We start from the raw sequence: 23009 nt of genomic DNA, 5'->3' as shown, positions 1-23009 counted from the left end.
CTCTGATCTGAAAGGCACGCAAATCATTGGTAAGGGGAACACGCAATATGAACGTGGAGTGATTGAAGCGTATCAAATATGAAAACATGGCTAAAAAAATGCGTTAGTGCACCTTCGCTGTCACTTTCAAAGAAGGAGATTGGTTATTTAGAAAAATGTGGTTACTCATGTTGTCATCTCATTTGTTGTGAATCTCGTGTTTTATGTACGACGCATGCGCACTTGGCTTTCCTGGGAAAGTTTTGTGTGATGGTTTCATTAAACCTGTTGCTAGTTCCAGCGAGTGTCTGTCGTCTTTTCCTCTTGTGTACGCGTCCGTAAGCTGGTTTTTCGTTTCTTCATTGCCATATCTGGTGTCATTTGAATGCGTGGAACACTGGTCATTCTAGATATATTGCGGCACTTGCGGATTAGAACCTGTAACGTAACACAAACGATGTATCTTGAAGAGTCCCCAGCCTGAAACACTCCGGGTTTGGTAATGCACTCGCATACTTATTCGGACAGCAGTTTCCTCTTTTTGTGTAGTTAGAACAACCTAAACGTCAGAGTGGTTTCCCGTTGACCTTTCTACAATACAAAGGGGAAAATCCGCAGGTCGACCTAAAACACGCAAAAATTGTTCAACAACGCCCCTGATCCCCGCCCCAGCCCGCATATTCCAAGCCGTCGAGCACGAGCCAGAAAGAAGGAAAGCGCAGGTTGCCAGACCGGTGCTCCTCGCCCGATGCAAAGGTCTACGGGATTCGTTTTCTTGCTGTAGAAATCCGAAGCGACGTATTACACGTGGCTTCGTGTACGGGATGTCACTAGTTTAACGTGGTATGTTTTAGCAGCTATCTCGCTGTTAATAATATGTCGCAGCCAGACTGCAGGTTGTTCGCCATCACTACAATAACTAGTTAACTTAAACAAAATCCAAGTACTGAATATTGTAAATTTGTACGATTAATGTTCGATGTAATAGAGGAACATAAGAAATATTGATAGCCAGAATGTCAACAAAAAATGAGCTCATCTTTTCTGTCGCAACGTTTTGGCGGCTGCTGATTTGAATAACTTTTGCAGAACACACAGATAATTCCGTGACGTGGTGTCAGTTTATGTGGCAGTGACTGTCCCAGTTTCTGGAAAGTTTGAGTTGTCGTCGTAGTTCATGGACAATTAAAAAAAACACTGAGAAGAATATTTACATTGAATGCATTTTCTCAGCGTGAAAATATTTATTTCAGACTCTTAGAAGCCATTTTGCTATCAGGAACTCTTGACAAGCGTGTCCTCAACGCGCAATGCTGACCTCACACCGGATGGTACAGCAGCCCTCCACGCCGGTGCGTACCCTGTCACCGGTGTTGGCTGTGTCACAGGTGTCGCTTGTGCCACCGTTGGCACCGGTGTCGGCTGTGCCACAGTTTCTCATCGGTTGCCCCTGTGGAAACCCTGTCAGCGTTGTCACCGCTGGTGGAGCTACTATAAGCTTGCCCGCGATAAACTTCTTGAAGAACTCAAATTCAAGGTACTGGCACATCAGATGGGGATTGTAATCTGTGGTAGAAACGGGTCAGTTTAATTTAGATAAACATAAATAAATCGCATTTGTAACTACAGGTGACAAACAAGCATGCAAATTACTAAGGACGGTACAAATATTGCAGAACACTACGTTTTTTAGATACAGAGTAGAAACGTACGGCGGCTTTGCAAAAACAAAGCAAATAATTGTATCCGGAATGAGAACAATCAGCAGATTTTCAAGGAATATGAACGACAAAAATGCAATAGCATGCGAAACTGGGTTGTTGGTTCGATCATCGTGGTGAAAGCAGCGCAAAAAGACGGCAACACGAGAAAAATAATGACACAGGACAGGCGCTAAACTAGTAATTGTTGGGTTTATAAAGGGACCGACAAGCGACTTTTGTCGACCCAGTTTTTTACGGCGCTATAGAAAGCTCACCCTTCTTAAAGTTTGTAGCCGCAGTGGTTAATCCCAGAAACGCGTGCGTATTTTATTAGCAGTATCTTTCGATCTGAAAGGCCCGTGAACTGTACGTAGATGTCCTCCAGCAACGCTGTGAAGTGATAGCGATGTCGATAGCCCTCCTCGAAATATGCTGAAGGTTTTGCTTTTACTGGAGGGGCTGAAACTGCGGTTAACCACCCTGATACTGATATTTTCGACCATTTTTAATATAAAAAAGACAGGTAGAATAAGTTTTCCATACGCTCGTCGCCACGCGAAATCTCTTTACCGCCTCGCGAGCTAGGCGCTCATGGCCTCCGCGATTAGTTCCGGCATCGCGTCACCGGAGGTAATCTCGGAGGCCGCGAGGCGCTGTTCGTGCTTTTCCAACACGTCAGCAGGAGCCGCTAGGCCCTCAGCTAACAACGTTCATGCTGTCGCTCATGAGCATAGGGTCATAAATCAAGGGAAGGTGGCGCGACTGTTCTGCTCAATGCAAACGAATGCAAATCTGCGTGTTTTACTTTTGAAAAGGTTATGTTAAAAAACGTGCTGTATTTCAACGCTAGTATAGAGACAATAGCGTACACCAGTAAAGGGTCACGTGATAGTTACTTGTGCACGTGCACTTTTTTGCCGCCAGAGGCACCAAAAGTAATATTGAGTGAAGAAATCAAAATAAAAATCCGCGTTTAATGAGAAAAGCAGGGTTCGTTTTAGACAATACAATAGACAATCCTTCCATTAGTGGGTCTATCTCAATTCGTGTTCTGAGCGGTTGTCGGTCCCTTTAAACAGAAAGAAATAAGTAAAAAAAGTGGGATTGCGCACGCACCCTTAGATTACACATATCTGTCGAGTTTTTCGATAAGGCTGAACTGACGATCATGGAATAGATGTATGGGGCGAAAATCCAAAGATCATGGTTGTTCTCAGTGTGAATAGCTGCTATGGTTTCACGTGATATTTGATCCGCGTGCCTACAGATGACATGGGTGCTATGAAGCAAATGTTTAATAAATATTTTACAAGTACGCATTGTACAAAACGAGCGCCATGATAGACAAAGCACGCATTCTATTTTCACTGGCTTGTCTTCTTTCTATCTCTCGCGGCACGAGCTCTTCCAACTTTACCACGAGCAGAAAAAAACTACATTTACGTCAAAGCCTTTTGCAGACCTCTTGAGCCAGCCTTCTTGAATCGTACAAAACAGGCCTCCCTGACGTTCTGGTACACCTGGCATCACCATGAGTCTCGTACTACTAAATTGTACACCGCGAAGGAAGAAGCGCATTTTCATCGTATAATAACCAGGAAACGCATGGATTGATATAGCTAACGACATTTGGGGCCGCATTGTACAACTTCGTAGTGCAGGTCATACTGCGTGCGATTTCCATCAGCAATATAGTGCGTTACTTCTCTCATAGAAATGGCACAACAACAAAGAGATCGCCGTGGTGTTAAAGACTTTTTACAAACATCTGTTGAAGCTTACTTGTGCACCGGCTCATGCAGGCCCTGCAATTCGGGTACGTGTTTTTGTTTCCGCCGCAGCCGCCGTAGACAAAGCCTCGACAGTAGCCCAGTTCAGCGTCGAAGTACCACATTGGACGGTAAGCTTTGCAATTACCCGGGTTCGGTTTGGCGCTGCAGGACAGTTCGGGCTGAGATGTCACTGGAAGTAAAATCATGTCAATAATAATCGACGTTCATGTGGAGCTTCTACTTCATTCAACTTTAAATGCACTCATGGCGAACAACGTAAAACGTGCTGCCAGCTCCATTTATTAACGACCATTTATTAACGACGACCATTTATTAACATAATCCACCAGTTCTCACGGAATATTTACCATCATGACGGCGGATATTGTAGTGGACATGGGGGAGACAAGGGGAGTGTGGCTTAAGTCGTCGTCTCCCCCCCCCCCTTCCGCCCCAGCCTCACGAGCAAATGGGAAACTGTACAGTGGACTAGCATGAACTAGCATCAAAAGCGATCGCCAGTTCACAGCAAGAGCTGCATACGGGAAGCTTCTTCTTCGGCACGGCTGACACGCCTAGCGTGTGCATCCATTGATTTGATAAATGTTGTCTTTCAGTACCAGTTCAAGATAGTCAACAGGAAACACTGGCGAATGTTTTCCACTTGTTCTACGGGGTACAGAACATCCCGGAGGATGCTTCCACCATGTCTGCTACAAAATTCACCATCATGAAGGCAGACGTTCTCATCACTATTGTGGATATTGCAATGGATGGTGGACAAAGTTTCGATAGGAATTCCTGCTGAAGTTATCCTTCGTTGAGCCCTACGCGCGCTGTGTTGAAGAGGAATATGATTATTGCAATGTTGGACTTCTTTCACGCATAAAGTAACGTAATCAAATCACGAAGCTTGTTTGACAGGTCTGAGAGCAGTCACAAGTAGTTCGGTAGGCCCAATTCTTTTTAGTATATTCTCTAGCCTTTATGCAAAAAGTGACCGCTTATACACACAAGCCACATTCAATGACATTTAGTTTGCATTCACTGTGTATGTGCCTAAATGCATTACGTCGAGGACGTAATGCATGTTGCTGGGCTCGTTGGTTCATCGATTTTGAAGACATGTTTTAAACTGCGCGAAGAAAAGAACACGTTAGAAACATAAAACACTCACACAAACACGAAGCGCAGTGTGTGCGCAGGTGTCTGCTCTTCGTGTGTAGCGTGTTTTATGTTTCTAACGCTTCATCGTGCAGTTTAAACAAGACATCAAAGAAGCCTGCATCCAACTTCATGATATCCTTACAAATACTATAATAAAGTATCAATAAAAGAAAAACTATCACGCCCTTAGCGGGAACTACAACGTGCAGCTTTGCAAACGAAATTACTGCTTAAAATGTAGGTATGTTGTAGAATTTTTTAGCGCACGTAACATTAAGTGTACGCTCTCTAATGCCCCGCTTAATGTACTACTACTACTACTACTACTACTTATAATAATAATAATAATAATAATAATAATAATAATAATAAATAATAATAATAATAATAATAATAATAATAATAATAATAATAATATAATAATAATAATAATAATAATAAGAAGAAGAAGAAGAAGAAGAAGAAGAATAGGGTGTTAATAAGGTCCCTCTTAAACTCCTAGATATAGCAAGGAAACCGGACATTTTTCGTTTGGTTGCCTCGACATAGGCAGCATTTAACTGGGACGTGATTAAAGTGTACATACATACGTACATACATACATACATACATACATACATACATACATACATACATACATACATACATACGTACGTACGTACATACATACATACATACATACATACATACATACATACATACATACATACATACATACATACATACATACATACATACATACATACATACATACATACATACATACATACATACATACATACATACATACATACATACATACATACATACATACACACACGCACAACACTGTAGACCAACAACCAAATTTTGTTTGAAGCAATATCTCAAAGAAGAGATGTGCGCGTAGTTAAACTTTCTTCTATGGGAAACCAAGCTCACAAGGCTGCAAGCAACCTCCGGTATCGCAGGTGTGTCACTTCACGAGACGAAATAACTGTCCAGATACTGCAAATCTTTGCCGGTTATGAAAAACGACGGCCACCCAACGGAAGAGGTACTTTATGTATAATGTACGCTGGCACAATTGCCATGCCTTGGTTGGTCTTCTTGCTGCCTTAAGTAGGATTCGACATTTATGAGATACCGGCGTATACATCGCCACGCAGCTATATCAACGACTACATGATGCTACCACGTCTTTTCTCAAGAGATCAGTCATGTTCTGAGAGTCATTTTTGTCCTGCTTAGTTTCGGCTAGAGGAAGGTGGGAACTCGTGTAAAGATCCGACAACGTGCTGCTCATGATTCTTGCCGCATACGTCGCGTATCAGCTCAGTCCGAATGCAGCCTGGGTGTTTATTTGCCAAGCTTTGTTTTGTCTTCTGCCGTCGCTTAGCGTTCTTGCTATTAAGTTTGAAACTGTAGTAACGGTATCAATTTTAACGCTTTCAGGGCCAAATTAAGTCCGTTCAAAACGAGCAATTGGTTTTTGCACCTTTAGATGCGCATGGTCATGGCAGTCCAAAAAGAAAATTAAAAATATGTACTCGCACTCTTCAATTGAAATCAATGAGCGATTGAGTTAACTAAGTAATCAAATATGGTTTAACAATATTTCTAATATTTAGGTATTCATTACTTAAAAATTACTTAGATTGATAGAACTTTGCCTATAACAGACAAACTTCAAGTTTTCTTTACAAAACTATATGACGTACTTCTGTAGGATGGAACAAGCTGCCTCTTAGGATTGCGGGAATACCACGAGAGCTTCTGCAGTTTCTTCGTTCACACGGGAAATGTCTTTGTTGGGTCTACCAGGTTGTAGCATATGTATAGAGCAGATGCTAAATAAGAGTTGTAGCGCATAGCTTTTTTTCTAGCAGGAAGTTGCTGACTTAGCTACAAAAAGTTTATTCTAATCCGAATCACTGGGCCTGAAAATGTTAAGCCACTTAAAGTACATTATTCATGTGCACAATAGGTTGACAAAATTTGACTTACTTTGACACGTCTGAAGGCACCCTCTTTCTGAGCGAAATCTATTCCAGTTTCCGCCGCACCCGCTGTATGCGAACATTTTGCACTGCCTTGTTATGGGTTCATAGAACCACCTAAGCTTGACTGCATCGCACGTTCCAATGTCCACTTTCCTGTAACATCGCGGGGGCCAGAGAATGGCGGCTGGTAAAAAAAAAAGAGCATTGCTACATGTATTTTGGGTGGTGAGCATCAGTGAAGGGACTGTTCAAACTCAGTTGAGGAAACCATAAATTTCACATGTGGAGTCGCTGATAACTTTCACGTGAATAAAACGCGGCCTTAAACCATCTCTGTCGTAGACACGCGTATTTTTCGGCGCTAGTAATTGCAAACGGTTAGGAACGAGGGTGGTGCGAGAATTTTCGTACCTAATATTGTTCATTGGCTTCAATATTTTTAAAAGTTAAAGCAGAATATTTTAAGCAAACCTTTCTTTTTTCCTTAAATATAAACTAAAGTGCCGGTGGAAGTGCACCGAAATAATTTATTTGTACTCTATCAAACACTGTTTCACAAATTCAGACGTATTCAGAAAGATGCAACAGTGTCGTCAGTGATGCCAAATTGCGACTACATATTTCTAATGCGGCCTACTAAACAAAAATATAAACGCTGTTATTAGACCTCATGACAGTGGAGCATAACTGCTTCAATTTATGGAAATCAAAGCAGTTATTACCCAATCAGACATCGGGTGATTATGACCTCTACTCGTACAATGAGGTCACTGCTCTTTCATTTAACACCGAAGTTGGGAAAACCAATGTGGCTTTTAACGCTGGTAACATACCAGTCACTAATCCCAATCAGCTTGAAAGCAGTTGCTAATTTTACCCTCCTTGATTCCCCACGTTTTGATGGGCATATCGTCAACCCGCTGATGCTCAAGATTAAGACAGATTCGCAACAGTAGCGCGAAGTCTGAAGAAAGTGCGCAGCTGGACAGTCTCCTTTCTTTCTCTTTATTTCTCTTTATTGTCACAAACAATATGGATAGAATAGTTGAGGTAGCGGAAGAGTTCTACAGAGATCTGTACAGCAGCCGAGGCATTCAGGATGATACCGTAAGAAGGTGTAATAGCGCAGAGGAATCTGACATCCCACCAGTATTGACAGGAGAAGTAAAGAAAGCCCTAAAGGGAATGCAAAGAGGCAAAGCAGCTGGTGAGGATCAGGTAACATCAGACCTGTTGAAAGACGGTGGAGAGATTATGTTAGAGAAACTGGCCACCCTGTATACGAAGTGCCTCTCGACGGGGAGGATACCAGAATCTTGGAAGAATGCCAACATCATCTTGATCCATAAGAAAGGGGACGTCAAGGACCTGAAAAATTACAGGCCCATAAGCTTACTATCCGTTGTCTACAAGCTATTTACAAAAGTAATTGCTAACAGAATTAATACGACATTAGAGTTCAATCAACCAAGGGAACAGGCAGGATTTCGTACAGGATTCTCAACAATAGACCATATTCATACTATCAATCAGGTGATAGAGAAATGCGCGGAATACAACCAACCCCTATACATAGCCTTCATAGATTACGAGAAGGCATTTGATTCGGTGGAGACATCAGCAGTCATGCAGGCACTGCGAAATCAAGGCATCGACGAAGCCTATATAAACATAATGGAAGAAATCTACAGCGGATCCACAGCCACTATAGTCCTCCATAAAGAAAGCCACAGAATCCCAATAAAGAAGGGCGTACGGCAGGGAGACACGATCTCTCCAATGTTATTCACCGCGTGTTTACAGGAGGTTTTCAGGGCCCTAGATTGGGAAGAGTTAGGGATAAGAGTTAATGGAGAGTATCTCAGTAACTTACGATTCGCTGATGACATTGCATTGATGAGTAACGAGGGAGAAGAATTGCAGCTCATGATTACTGAACTGGATATGGAAAGTAGAAGAGTAGGTCTGAAAATTAATATGCATAAAACTAAAGTAATGTGGAACAATCTTGGCAGAGAACAGCGCTTTGCGATATGTGGCGAGACACTGGAAGTTGTAAAGGAGTACGTCTACTTAGGACAGGTAGTAACCGCTGAGCCGAACCATGAGAGTGAAATAACTAGAAGAATAAGGATGGGTTGGGGCTCATTCGGCAAGTATTATCAAATCATGAATGGTAATCTACCACTATCCCTCAAGAGGAAGGTATATAACAGCTGCATCTTACCGGTACTTACCTACGGAGCAGAAACCTGGAGACTTACAAAGAGGGTTCAACTTAAATTGAGGACGACGCAGCGAGCGATGGAAAGGAAAATGATAGGTGTAACCTTAAGAGACAGGAAGAGAGCAGAGTGGGTCAGGGAACAAACGGGCGTTAAGGACATCATAGTTGAAATCAAGAAGAAGAAATGGATATGGGCCGGGCACGTAGCACGTCGGCAGGATAACCGGTGGTCATTAAGGGTAACTGACTGGATTCCAAGAGATGGCAAACGCGTGAGGGGGAGACAGAAAATTAGGTGGGTAGATGAGATTAAGAAGTTTGCAGGTATTACGTGGCAGCAGAAAGCACAGGACCGGGTTGATTGGCGGAACATGGGAGAGGCCTTTGCCCTGCAGTGGGCATAGACAGGCTGATGATGATGATGAAAGTGCCGGTGGAAGTGCACCGAAATAATTTATTTGTACTCTATCAAACACTGTTTCACAAATTCAGACGTATTCAGAAAGATGCAACAGTGTCGTCAGTGATGCCAAATTGCGACTACATATTTCTAATGCGGCCTACTAAACAAAAATATAAACGCTGTTATTAGACCTCATGACAGTGGAGCATAACTGCTTCAATTTATGGAAATCAAAGCAGTTATTACCCAATCAGACATCGGGTGATTATGACCTCTACTCGTACAATGAGGTCACTGCTCTTTCATTTAACACCGAAGTTGGGAAAACCAATGTGGCTTTTAACGCTGGTAACATACCAGTCACTAATCCCAATCAGCTTGAAAGCAGTTGCTAATTTTACCCACCTTGATTCCCCACTTTTTGATGGGCATATCGTCAACCCGCTGATGCTCAAGATTAAGACAGATTCGCAACAGTAGCGCGAAGTCTGAAGAAAGTGCGCAGCTGGACAGTCTCCTTTCTTTCTCTTTATTTCTCTTTCTCCTTTTTTTTCTTTCTGTCTTTCTCTGTTTCTTTCTTTTTCGCTCATGTCTGTTCTTTCTGTACCTTTTGTGTGTTGATTTCTATTTCTTCCTTTCTCTCTCTATACATTTGTTTGTCTTTCGTGCTCTTTCTATCTTTCTCTTTCTCGCCCTTCTTTTATTCTCTGTTTCTCACTTCCTTTTTCTTTCTCTTTCTCTCTCTCTTTATTTGTTTCTCTCTTAATTTTTCTTTCTGTTTTTCTCTCTCTTTTTCTTTCTACGCTATGCTTCACTCTTTCCCCTCCTCCTTTCTCTCCTCACCATCACATCTTCTCCGCACCCTCACTTCCCGTTCGCGCCATCTGTCTATACTATACTATAAAAGGCTACAAGGCTATGCTATCTTCTATCAGTGTGCCCTGGATAGCCGAGTAGTTAAGACGCTCGCATTGCGCTCTCGCATTGGAATGAGTGATACACGCATGCAAGCTAAGCACAAATGTAAGAAGACCATATATTATCTCCTCTCCTTTTGTACCCGCCTTGAAAAACAACGCCGCGCACTTCGTTGTGACATAAGTAGATTTGATGATAGTACTTCTAAGGATGAAAGAACCTTAGAAGCCTTCAATCGCAGCTGATTGTTATAGAAAGCTTTTTCAGTACATTAACAAGACTGACACAAGCGTACGATGGTGAGTGCGCTGCACCAGCCATTGATTTAAATGTTGTAGGATCATGCCAACTCTCACCAATTCGGCCTCTCTGTATTTTGTTTACTACCCCATAGCGGAAAGGTATGTCCGCAGGCGCTGACGGAAAGGCTTGCCCGTCAACTAGAATTGCTCTAGTTTAGAGCGCTATCAATCAATTAAGTTCCGTTGATTGAATGCTAGTGCGCTAAACTGGAGCAAGCCTAGTTCACGGCAATGCCTTTCCTTTAGTCCCATATCATCGCTTCAAGCTTTATGAATAGTTTGTGCGATACTGCACGCAAGCAAGCGAATATGTAGTTTCTCACCGCCTTCTTAAAACGTCGCACGGGTGCAGCCATAATTCTGTAGCCAGGGGAATGGGGTCGATCCTGCTTTGTATATATTCCATCCTGTGCTTGAGTGTGTGCGTGTATAAAGGGCGTTTAAAGAAATGTGTCCAAAATCCTCAACAATCACGGAAATGCGGTATTTGTACGACGCCTTCGGAATTACTTCTTGTGCAACCGCAGGCAGCTTAAGGTGGCTAAAGACATCATTTGGAACTGTAATTAAGAAAGTTAAATTAATTAACTTTTTAATTAGTGGTGTGAGGTGGTTATGTCACATAGGAGAATTGGAATCCTTCACGCGAAGAACCCATCGCAGTCTTAGATTTTGAAAAAGCGGCATCTAGTAATAATTGCGAAGTAATGAAATTCAACCATATTTGCCGGCGAAACGGAAACCGAAACGCGCTAGAGCGCAATTGTCACATTCTTGTGAGACCTCCAGAATGAATGAGCGTCGTTATATCAACTGTCAATGGACTTCGTCGTGTAGGTGTACGGGCTGCGCTTGCAATTATGGCAGGCATGGCACACGAAAGTTAACCAACGCTGAAGAATTACACGTCTGTAATCGTTGCCTTGAACAGCGACGTCATCCTGGTGGTGTGCTAGTTGCGCTCATCAGTGCTCCAGATTCGGTTTCGCCTTGGAATTTGGTTAAGTTTCATTACGCCACAATATTTACTAGAGGCCGCTTTTTCTATATCTCAAAGCTGTGATGGGTTTCTTACGTGCAGAACTTCAATCCCCCCATCTGAGATAATCGCCTAACTCCACCAAATAAAAAGTTGATTAATTTAACTTCCTTAATTATTATCGCAAGTGATATCTTTAACAATCTTAAAATGCCTGCCGCGACAGACAAAGCAACTGTGAATACAGCGAGTAAATATCGCATTTTCCTGATTTTTGAAAATTTTGGACACATTTTTTAAGCACCCGGTATAATAGATACAAAATGAGTAGAGAAGAGGAATCCTTGAACACCGAGTGTCACGAGAGCGAGCGTTACCCTTGTAGAAACGTTGGTTACAACGACACCCCAATTCGAAAATTTTTCATCTCTTCAACCCTCCACTTTCTCCTGAACATCTGTCTTGTATAAAAATGTGAAATATTCGATGGGAAATGCGATAAGGTTGCACCCCTCAAACCGCACCACTGGCTACGCCAATCAAGCTGGTAATTCTAAGATTCTCTTTGTTAAAGCTTAAGTGTGGAAGGAGTTTCCGCGAATTTAAATATTGCGGTAGCACTAAATCGGTAATGCATAGAGGCTGCTCTAAAATAAAACATAGCCTTCATAATAAAATTCGTGAAAAAAAAAGATAGCGACGTCATCTTCAAGTATGCTATTGTAACACAAACGTGCATCTCATTCTCCACCTTGTCTCTCCTCCTTCCTTCCAACCTTCTCACACGTAACCACGCGATTCCGCTCGGGCAAGAGGTTACCACCTGAGCACGCAGATTCGCTGACTAAAACGTATTACAACAGGAGCCCAGATGTCGAACAGACTGTGTATCCTACTCCAACAAGTTGCGAACTTACCCAGCGGGGATATCTCGCAGACTAACAAGGCAACAGCGAGCAGGAGTACATTCATCGCGGCCTCTCTTCTCTTGCAGAGTGTTCGCTGCTGATAACACCTTACCGTGGCAGGAAGTAGTTGATTACTTGAGATTTTAGTCTACTGAGTTTACCCAAATTTGATGAATGCTCGCGCGCCTTGCGTCGTGGGGTAGGCAGAGGAGAGAGAACAGTATCAATGCGTGTCCCTCGCCACTGCGTTACAAAGTGGCGCCAAAACCTATGGCCTTGGAGCCCCGTTTTGATTTTATGTTGTTTTCTTTATAATGGCTTTGTAGCCATTGTATTTGTGCTCCGCTGTGCACAATTATGGAGAGCCACTTTAAACGCCTTCCTGTTATTTTTCCCTCTAAAAAAATGCTTGTTCTACGACACATGTGGCCTATCACCGCTAACGTATTACTGTATGGGAACAATATAACAATACATCCGCATATGTGAGCTTTTGTAGCGCACGCTTGGGTTGTGAAAATGTATTTCATTGTGCAGCAGTATTTTGGAGGTGCATTGATTTCTCAAAGTTATAACCCCTGTTCACCTGACGTCAACTATGCGTTATATACTAAAGATAAAACGGCTCATTCGGCAATAAAAAATTTTCCAACATAACACACACACAGCCTGCTTCGCAATTAGCCTTATTTTGAGCACAGGTCGACCGGCTTAGTTTGCGAGGCCTGCAAGCGCAGTTAAAGACATCTGAACAGAATCATTATTTTGAACAGTATAGCCAGTGAAAAAACATGGCTTCTGATAGGCTTCTGAAATGCCGTAATTTGTTAATTTTGACCAGAGCCAGGTGTAGGTAAATGCGAACACTAATATAAAGGATGCAGTGGAGAAATGGCGATTCTTAAAAAAGCATTTATTATTGAGTACATACACGGCGCTTATAAAACATTAAAAAGAATGTAAAAAAACATTTGCTTTAAATGGTCCTTGCAACACTTTTTAGCATGGTCAGAATACGCCGCCGATAGGTAGTCGAGGCTGCTGAGAACACGCGAGTCAAGCATTACAGCGCAGCATGCGGCCTGTAATTTGCTATTCATTTTTAAATCAGCTAGAAATCGCTCCCTCTTCTCTCGACAAATGATGCCAGAAACCACAGTGACCGCGCCATAAACCCAAAGTCCGCGGCCATTGGCTGATTTGAGCATCGTGGGCTGCATACTAGTTACTGTGGTCACCCACGCGCGTGCTCGCGGTTATACTGAAAGTAAGCCGCCCGTTCGATGAAAAAAATAAAAAAAACTGCTCAAGGTCATCACCTGTGCTGACGAAGGGATTAATCTCCTTGACCCCTTGTCATTCCCGTCCCTGTGTAGCTTTCAGCGCGCTCACTGATAGGAAAGGAGAGAGAAAGGGCTTGAAGAGTGCGACGAATCTCTGAAACTGCGCTCGTACTTGACGGATAATAAAACATTTTGCGTCAGTCGATTCAGGAGTCAATAGAGTCTTTTAATGAAGCCATTCGACGATCACTTGGAAGATTGTTGCAAGGCCTCTCTCTAATGTTGGAATAAGCACAATTCTCCTGGAAAGCTGCAAGTGAGCTGCACCGTGAAAATCAACGGGCCTTACTACTCGGCACGTATGTAGGTTGGGGGTTGAGGTCCCACCAACGGAAAGAATTATTTTTCGTCAATTTAAATGTAGTTCAGTTGACGTCATAATTAACACACAAGAGTTAAAAAACTACCCAATGTCCCCTATTCTTTCCTTCGCCTAAATGTCTGTTGGGTTCATTTTGTTGCGTCTAACAGAGCAATGAGCCCCTCGAAAAAATTCCCCTTCTTACGTGCCTATGACCACATATATTCTGGTCACCTTGTAAAATGAACCATGTTTGATTATAAAGTGTACATTCTGCTACCTTGGACGTGCTATGAAATCAATAATGCCATGTAGCATGCACAGACGAAGTAAATAAGTACATGCAGTAACGTCACGAATACCTAGCGAGCTGCCCAACTTGACTCACTATGCTTTCAAGTTTTTTTTCCAAACTGAAAATTTACAAAGGCGTTTGACCACACGATTACCTTCATATGTTGTTCGAGCACCGCTCTCGAACGAATCGTAAGAGCGCATTTATGAAGCGTCCAGAAAATTCACGTTTGTGGTTGGAAAAAAAAAAACAGTTCATCTTTGTGAAGGCCGTACCAGTGGAACACACCGGTGAATAAAAGCACAGCGCTCTTGTTTTGCTGAAACACCCGGTATAAATACTTGTGTTGAAGAAGCTCCGGATCTACCTGGTTATATAAAGCAGTGGCTGGTAATTTCTGTATTTATACTATAATATGAGCACCAAGAGAGACACGAATGCACTATCTAACCTTGAAGGATGAAAAGCAAGCCATGTCTCTAAGAAACACATATAGGCTTCACACACCTACAGTCCAAGGCCGGTTGTGCGAAATTTGAACCACTATGGAGACAGCTTCTTTGCACACACACTATACTAGCACAATAAATTCGTTGCTTTGGGGGTTTATTGTACCAAAGGGATTCTGGATATGAGTGGCGTTGTAGTGGAGGGCTCCGGGCATTTTCGACAACGTGAGACACTTTGACGTGCACTTACATCGAACAGTACCCGGGACTATAGCATTTCGCATACATAGAAATGCGGCCGCCGCGATGGAGACCGAACGCGCGTCTGTCGATCCCACAGTCACAAGCGCACCACTGAGCAACAGTGGTGGCGCACGGATGACTTGTATTGGACATATGTATTGGACATATGCGCTGAAACAGCTAAAATGAAGCACTGAGCCAATTTTATTTGGTTGCTCCTTGACATTTTAAAAGATATCAGCTTTGCGACATCTAAAATATCAGACCTTTGTGTCGCCAGCATCTCCCCAAGGCGCAGGTGCAGAGCCTACATAAGACTATCTATAAACGATTGCGAGCTTTCCGGCAGACAATGTATTATGTGCGTAAGCAGTGTTTGGCTCTATAGTATAGTGTAGAAACACCCAAACTGTTCACAAATTGACCAAGCGAGTTAAGAAAAACGTAGACAATATCACAGCTAATTTAGGTCCAGAGCAAAGGAAATCTTCAGCAGTAATTCCGTACATACACAAACTATCCCACAACTTGAAGAATGTGGCCAGCCGTTTTGGAGTAAGTGTAGTTTTTTCGTCGCCTAATAAGTTAAATAAGGTTTGTGGGATTGTTGAACGACAACTTAAGAACCGCGTGTCAGGAATCGTTAAAGATGGCTGTGGGGTCAAACACGTGACTCCTTTTGTACAGTGTAGGAAGGGTATCGTGTATCTTTTGCCGTTTTCATGTGGTCGTGTATACATAGGCCAAACGAGTAGATGCATTAACGTTAGATTGATGGAACACAGGCGTTCGTTGCAAGGGAATGTATACTCACATGTGTCCCAGCATGTTGCGCAGTGCCATTGCGCACCCATCTTTCATGAGGCTGAAGTGCTATCGACACACCGAGATCAAACTACACGAGAAATAATTGAAGCTTATAATATCAGAAAAAGGGGAGAACAGTGCATTAGTGTGCCTTCTATTGCCCTACATGATAGCGAGGTTAGGTTTCTAGATAGCACGATATCTTAACTTCTCTGGTGCTGGAGAGTACACGTGGTCTGCGTGAGGCTCTTTATTGTTCAGGATGTCAGCTGACTTGCCGTTTCATTGGTTTTGTGTGTCACATGGGTGTAGGGTTGAAGTGCCCCCCTTTTTCGTTCTTGTCTTCTAATAAAATATTCAGTTGCGAGTCAGCGCTGTGGTTTGCTCCTCTTCTCTTGTGTCCTCGTCGTCGTTGCGCTGTGTTAAACATGTTCAAGTATTTGGCTCGTAGCCACCTGTATTCCCATGGCAGTTGTTACAGCTGGGATATGACTCTTTGAATGCCTGCTTATTCTTTCAGGTGGCGCTACTCATGCCGGTGGGAATATTTATTCCATTCGGCGCACAAAGTTTCATTGTTATATAGATACTTTTGCTACGATTAGTAATAAAATTTTAGTTTTAAATAAATATACTTTAAAGAAATGTGGAAAGCACACTGCTTGGGTACGCTCGACCGTGGTATGGTATGGTATGAATAACTTTATTGATGTCCTGAGGATTCAGTCCAGGACTGATGCGGGCCGCTCCCACGTCCGGAGTGCAAAATACATTTTGTGAAAAGCGGGATATAAAACTGAAGAAAGTGAAGCTCTTCACTTTCTTCTCTTTTCGATCCGTTTGTATGCATTAAACACTGGTATGTTAGATATGTAACCGACGAACTCTCACAGCTTGTTGGTGTAATCTGATAATGTAGACAAACATTCTTTTAAAGGCAGAGAAGAGCTGATGATAATTGATTATCAGAAAATACAGAAATACGCATCGAGAAAAACATGCTGTTCAAGAAATGTAATATGGTTGACTGAAACGCTTACAGTAAATATATAACGAAAACTCTAGATTAAAATAGATGTAATAGAACCTAATATACAGGTTAAACAGGCTAGCTGAATTCTAGCCGCGTCGCTCAAAGGGGTGCTCAAAAGCCACCGAATAATACGATACTCCATAATGTAACAATTAGACAGATTTATTACATTGTTTACTTTTTGGAATATATGAAAGAAAGAATTTTTCCGACAAGACATTCACATAATTTTCGGCACCGGCGACGACAATCCGATTCGCCTGATTGAACGGCGGCATCCTCTTAACGGCAGTGCTTAGCTGCTGCTTCGACCATGTGAAACTGTGGATTCTGGCGTCGACTTCGCCAAGCGCCTTCCTCGGGCAGTTTGTTCGGGGTGGCGGAGTATGGCGGAATCTATATTGACGTGTGCATTTTTGTGGGATCCGGTTCTAACAGAGAATATTTAAACGCGCCATACGAAAATTATCTCCACGGGTAACTAAGACAAATCACCGAGAAATGTTAGTTGTGTATCTAGTGCAAAAATAAAAGTATGGGGAAAATATCGGACAAGCATATTTTCAGAGTTGCCAGGAAAGTTTGGCTGGGACCACAGTCTTTCTAGCATCTATTTGTTATTAACAATATTTATTTATTGTTACTGCAACCACCCTTACTGGGGTCTTAGTAGCACGGAACGATATATAGCATGGAAAATACAAGACAACTGCAAAGGAAGCAGAAGTTACAGCACAACACAACGAAATGGCGAGAACACGCCTGCAATGGTCAAAAACTTGTGCACTTTATTAGATAATGGGGGGCCTTCTTGTTGCCTTGCACTCGATGCCTTCAACGTAATTCTTTGACAAACGACGTCCATGCTAATTGGTAGCGGTGAACTTGGTATATTTATTTTATTTACTGAAATTGTAGGCAAGAAACGCCTAGTAGGAGGGGCAGAGAAGATAATAAAGGTATAAGTTTACATCTTAGAATAAAACCAAGAAAGGGCGGAACGGGATGTACAAGAGTGCGAAGCTTTGTACTATTTCGTCGGGGGAAAAAGCGTCAGGTGACTGATATTCACTTCTTCCAGAGCTCTGAGGCAATGTTCAAGCACACTGACACAATTATTAAATTTCCAGCGATTGAAGAACTACTTCAACAGGTTTATATTAGAGAAAATAGTTTAGAAAACTAGAGGGGCGAATGCAGTTTTTACGTGGCTTGCCTTTATGACAGCAACTCCGCCCAATAAAGGGGCTCATTCAGAGCCATTTCCGCGCCAAAATAGTCACAGTTCTAGAAGAGCTAGTACTATTATCGACATTCAATATATGCGACTTTCTCATCTGTATGTCATCATTATCATTCATTCATATTTCCTAATTGTAGCTTCGCTCGCGCCTCGTCGTGTTATCTTGCACCTATTAAAATATTTGCACATTTGTAACCTCGAGACATAAGACATTTTGAACACTGTAATCACGAGCATATGGTGTTTAAGGAGCAGTACACTGTAGAGACTGGTGAGAAGTGGTGTAACACCCTTGTATGCTATACGCAGCTGCAACACGCACACTTGTCCATACACTGCTACCCATGAACTGATTTTGCATCTAATCGCAACCTTTCAACTCAAAGACCATGCTGTCACGTTACCCATTGTTTAAGAGCCGAATGCACTGGCATGTGTTGTGAAAAACTACAATCGAACAATGGCAATGTTCCCCTCCTTCGAATAAACGGAACATGCGTGCGCATTCCCAGAAAGCCATTCCCAAGCACGACTACATTGTTAGTGTGCAAAGGTTCTTTAAAACGAAAGTAAGTTTTCTAAGATCCTGAATACGAAGATTGCATATACAATACGAGATACGAATAACAGTGTGCTCAGTGCTGCATGTTTCTGCTACAATTGTAACTGGAATGTCGGGCTCCTCGTGGTTGTCTAATGTTGGGCCACTATTCGGCATTATTGCTGTTGTTTCCATAATACGTGTTCACGGTACGTAACGCCCTGACACGCGATTACAGCAATTTTTTCTATTTATGGATGCATCTATATCGGTCGCGCTCATTTTATTTCTACGTGCTTTCGTTTTTAACCCTGCCTCTTAACTATATGGACCCATTTTAGAGCATCGCACACCGTGTACAACACCTAACTACGAGGATAAGCATATATAATCTAGACAAATACAGAAAATTTTGCTTTCAACTGAAATCTACACTATTTTTTCTACGCTTGCTAGCTATTGGTAGCCTAAGTAGGGTTACTGTGTTCTGTAACTAGTACTACGTGACTGAAAAGACTGGAGCCAACATTTCTCGGGTCTCTGAAGGCATACATCTCGTCAGACGCAGGCAGATCGCAACAGACACCAGAGCAGAATATAGTCGGATAAAGCTCAGATGAAAAAATTACCGTGCGCTTCTTCGTTCTGTCGGGATGAAATACTCAAAAATGATATGTCTACTGTATGCTGCAATGCTTCAGTTCATTGATTCTATGTTCACAGACTCGGACGGTTTGCTGGAACAACTAAATAATATCGGATTTCTTAAGAGTTGTGTTGGTTTTTCAAATCACACAAATTCACTTTACTACCCCATTACAGATGCTTTGTACGTGTTCTCGAATTCGATGGATATATCTATTTGTTGGAACTTGACAACGTTGATGAAATATCTCCTTGTCCCTGCTTCTTCATCCTTAGCTCATTACATAAATAAGCACTGCACAGATCATAGCGCACGTTACATCACTTCTCAGCACATGAATCACCAGGAGAGCAGAAAAAAAGTACCAGACATACCCAAACAGTGGCACTGACAAGAAGTTTATTTAATACTCCTGAGGAAAATGATGAATGGAGGCCTAGGTCTCCCCATCAAGTTCGTGGCTCCACCCAGGACGGAACCGGGAGGTGGTGGCTATCGGCGACGGCCCCGGCCCCCTGAATGCGAACTTAAAGAGCTTCATCCCGCATCATCTTATTGTGCAGACCGGAGCCACCATCTGGCTTCATTGCGTTTGAGCATCTCAAAAACCATAGAACAAAAGTTACGTTCGATTACTGTTATGACTTGATGTAAATGCGTACGAGTTGAGCTTAGCAATGACGGCCGAAGAAGGCCACAGGACGCTTAACGATCACCACTTTGCGCCTGTTTCAATTTCTATACTCGTTAACTTAAGCAATTAAGGAAGTACTGGCTCTCATTAAGGGTCTCATTCGCGTCAGCCTTCTTTAAAAGGCGTTGCCCAAGCGAACTTCCATAATATTCGTTGACCGAACTACACCCATAGTAAGCTCTACTTACACACGAGCGTTCACAATACACGCATGAAGCTCGTAGCGGTACACGGAAGTGATCATTAAGTGGATACCGTATATTTACAGCAGCCCCTCCTCCTTCACCTCAGTCCGTCACTGGCTTTCGCGCAAGCCACAGTATTAAAAGCAGGAATGGAAAATTAATAAGTCAATTGGACAAACTTCATGTGTTACTAATCAAGCGAACCTATCACATAAACTATAGCCAAGCACAGTTCAAACCTGGTGTCTAACGTAGTGTTCCACACAGTACTACAGTTTCACGGAAAGCAAAAACATGATGACAGGATTACTTGCGCAAGGTATCCTGCTCATGGGAATCCTGTTCCAATTCATTTTAAATTGGCTGAAATCAAACCACAGCTATCTACAAAAAAACTTGTTCATTAGCACTGTCCATTATGCTGGCAAGCTGGCAGTTGCCTTATGCTGTGTGAAATCTCCTGTTCCGGGAACATTCATATTGAGGTACTCAGAAAGAGCATGTGCAAGCGCATTTATGTGTTTGTCTAGTTTCGCGACCGTAGAACACATTGCGACAACTACTATGCAAGAGAAAATGAGTAGCCGGTGCCACATATGCGCACCAACGCCTCCATAAGTACAATTAATATGAAATGATATTCCACGTCCCGCTTGCAAAATATTCTAATCTACAAGTCCGAATGCGTGTCGCCCTCTACATGTCACCTAGGAGGAAGATGCTATGGTGGCGTCTATTCAGACGAGGCTATGAAAGGCGATAACCTCCTTTGCCATAGTGAATAAGGTTGTTAAGATTCAGCCAAAGGAGTTCCGTCGCACACAGTCTTAATCTTCTCTCAAACATCGGCAGAAAAACTTCCTTAATTTTTACACCTCTTTGTCGACAATCATGTTAATAGAGATATAACACTTTCTCCACGCGTCTTACTACTTGTGACCAAAAAACTCTCGTAACTTCCGCTTCCTCCCTCCTACCTTCTCTTTAACCCTCGCACAGCGGCACTTGCATTTCCACTTCAGAGAGGGTTATCAGCAGGCTATTCTTTTACCTCCATACTACCTTATATGCGCACGATATATTCTTCAACAATATAGCACTCACGATATATGAATATACAATTAGGTAGTTCGTACAACATCAAGTGACAACGTTAAAGCATAAAATGTTTTAGATGAGACATGTAATGCTAGATAATAAAGCGAAAAAAAAACTGACTGATCGCTCCTTCATAGGAATCGGTATAACACGAAAGTGAAACGTGTCTTCACAGAAGTAGTGCTTGTTGTGTAGTGATATATGAGAGCTTGTACTATGTATATTCGTGTTGGGCACGTATAGCACCATTTGACGTGGATGCACCCACGCTGACGCCTGGCATGTCTCCGTCGCGACGACTAACGCCTATGATAATGATTAAACCGTTGTGGTAGCTGAAGTTGCGAACATATATTTGGACAGAGCGAATCGTGAATCCCGCGTAGAAGATGACATCAACAAGCTCATAATCAACACTGGTACCCGATATGCACTTCTGCAAAACGTCGTTAATTAACAAGAGAAACGGCACGGTGTGCGCTTTCTAGCAATGGGTAACCGACGCCTGCGCTCATGCATACACTACCACACTGCGCTTCAGCAACACGGGAGGCACAGGTTCGTAGCCTGAGCCGCAAACGCGTGCGTCACGCTGGCCTCTGTCTCGCTCCACCAAGGCACAGCATTCGCCCATCGAAACCGTGTCCTTTCTTTTTTCGAAAGTCTGCCCTTAGGCATAATATTTATTCAGAAATACACATATAAATTTGCTTCGTGTATGAAGTCCAGTAACGAGCGGTGGTGAGGTCCACTAATCCAGCGGTCAAGGTCCTGTGGTCGGCCAGGCCTGAGGCCTGTTGCACGTAGATGACGACGACGGCTTAATTGTAGACCCGTGCATGTCCACAATAGGTGTGTGACAGTTACATCGCTGATTGGGGCGTCGCAAAATGGGCACGATGTACCATACGGGCCGCGGTACTGCAACGCGTATTGCAGCAGTTTTGTTAGTCGCCACTCTCGCAATCGAAGCAGCCGGCGTCGGAGAAATCCCGTTGGTGCATGTAGAAGCTGCACTACTCCGATGAGCCGGCGCACGCTAACACGAAGCGAAAGGCAAAGAACGTAACTGCGTCTAGGGTGCCTCGGCGACGCCAGCGCGGCCCGTGTCCCTCACTGGTATCGAGACGCTTTAACTATGACCTCTCATATCGCGCGCAATCTCGGAGTAAGCGCTAGTAAGTGTTGATCGTGACGCATTACTTCTTTTCACCCCTCACAGACGGCGGCAACGCCCCGCTCCAACCCGCCTACGTACACCGCCAACAGAGAGCACCGTGTGAAAGAGAATGTGTGAAAGATATAAGGCGCGTTCGTGTAGTGTCCAGACTGCCAAGTTAGCTTAGTCGGTTGAGCGACGGGCGCTTACCGTCGCGGCCGCAAGGCCATGGGTTCGATTCCCTGCGGTGGAACTTTCTCTTGATTTTTTTTCTTTCTCACCCGTTGGCGTCCATTTTATCAACGTCATATCCGTAACGGATGTGTTTGGTGGAACCCGGCATAGAATACTTTCGTGTTAAAAAAAAACGTTTCTTAAACGTTATAATCATGTTGCAGGCGTAAAACCCGAGATACCAGCCGTGTGCTATCAGCCATTGGGTGCGGTCCTCTGTGGACAAAATACCGAGCTTTGGTACTATGAGCCTTACAGAAGGTGCTGCCGACTACTGCCACGAGGTTCGTCCATTGATGGAGGTAACTATTTTCCTACGCTGAGGGAATGCAAGGAACACTGCCAGCGTGAGTACCTGCTGCACAGAGAGGTCTGCCTTTTACAAGCTGGCCTTGTTT

The 23009-nt window shown here is 43.1% G+C and overlaps 1 protein-coding gene across 1 annotated transcript; it reads right to left on the bottom strand.

The window, feature by feature from the left end:
- Window positions 1–1232: 1232 nt before the first annotated feature.
- LOC119374680 (kunitz-type serine protease inhibitor A) lies at window positions 1233–12606 on the bottom strand. Its single transcript, XM_037644853.2, has 4 exons — window positions 12350–12606; window positions 6608–6787; window positions 3465–3644; window positions 1233–1545 (listed from the first exon to the last, which is right to left on the bottom strand). Exons 1-4 carry the CDS (start codon window positions 12402–12404, stop codon window positions 1280–1282), a joined length of 681 nt encoding a protein of 226 aa, XP_037500781.1. The 5' UTR covers window positions 12405–12606; the 3' UTR covers window positions 1233–1279.
- Window positions 12607–23009: the final 10403 nt, after the last annotated feature.

Source organism: Rhipicephalus sanguineus, chromosome 11 (assembly GCF_013339695.2).
Source record: "Rhipicephalus sanguineus isolate Rsan-2018 chromosome 11, BIME_Rsan_1.4, whole genome shotgun sequence".
NCBI lineage: Eukaryota > Metazoa > Arthropoda > Arachnida > Ixodida > Ixodidae > Rhipicephalus > Rhipicephalus sanguineus.
Note: the sequence above shows the minus strand (reverse complement) of the source record. Positions and strands in the feature narration are given on the sequence as shown.

Coding starts and splice junctions, on each gene's coding strand:
- LOC119374680 (XM_037644853.2), bottom strand. CDS start 12,404: ATGAATGTACTCCTGCTCGCTGTTGCCTTGTTAGTCTGCGAGATATCC. Junction 6,788..12,349: donor CTGCGAGATATCCCCGCTGG/GTAAGTTCGCAA, acceptor TTTTTTTACCAG/CCGCCATTCTCTGGCCCCCG. Junction 1,546..3,464: donor CTGCATGAGCCGGTGCACAA/GTAAGCTTCAAC, acceptor TTTCTACCACAG/ATTACAATCCCCATCTGATG.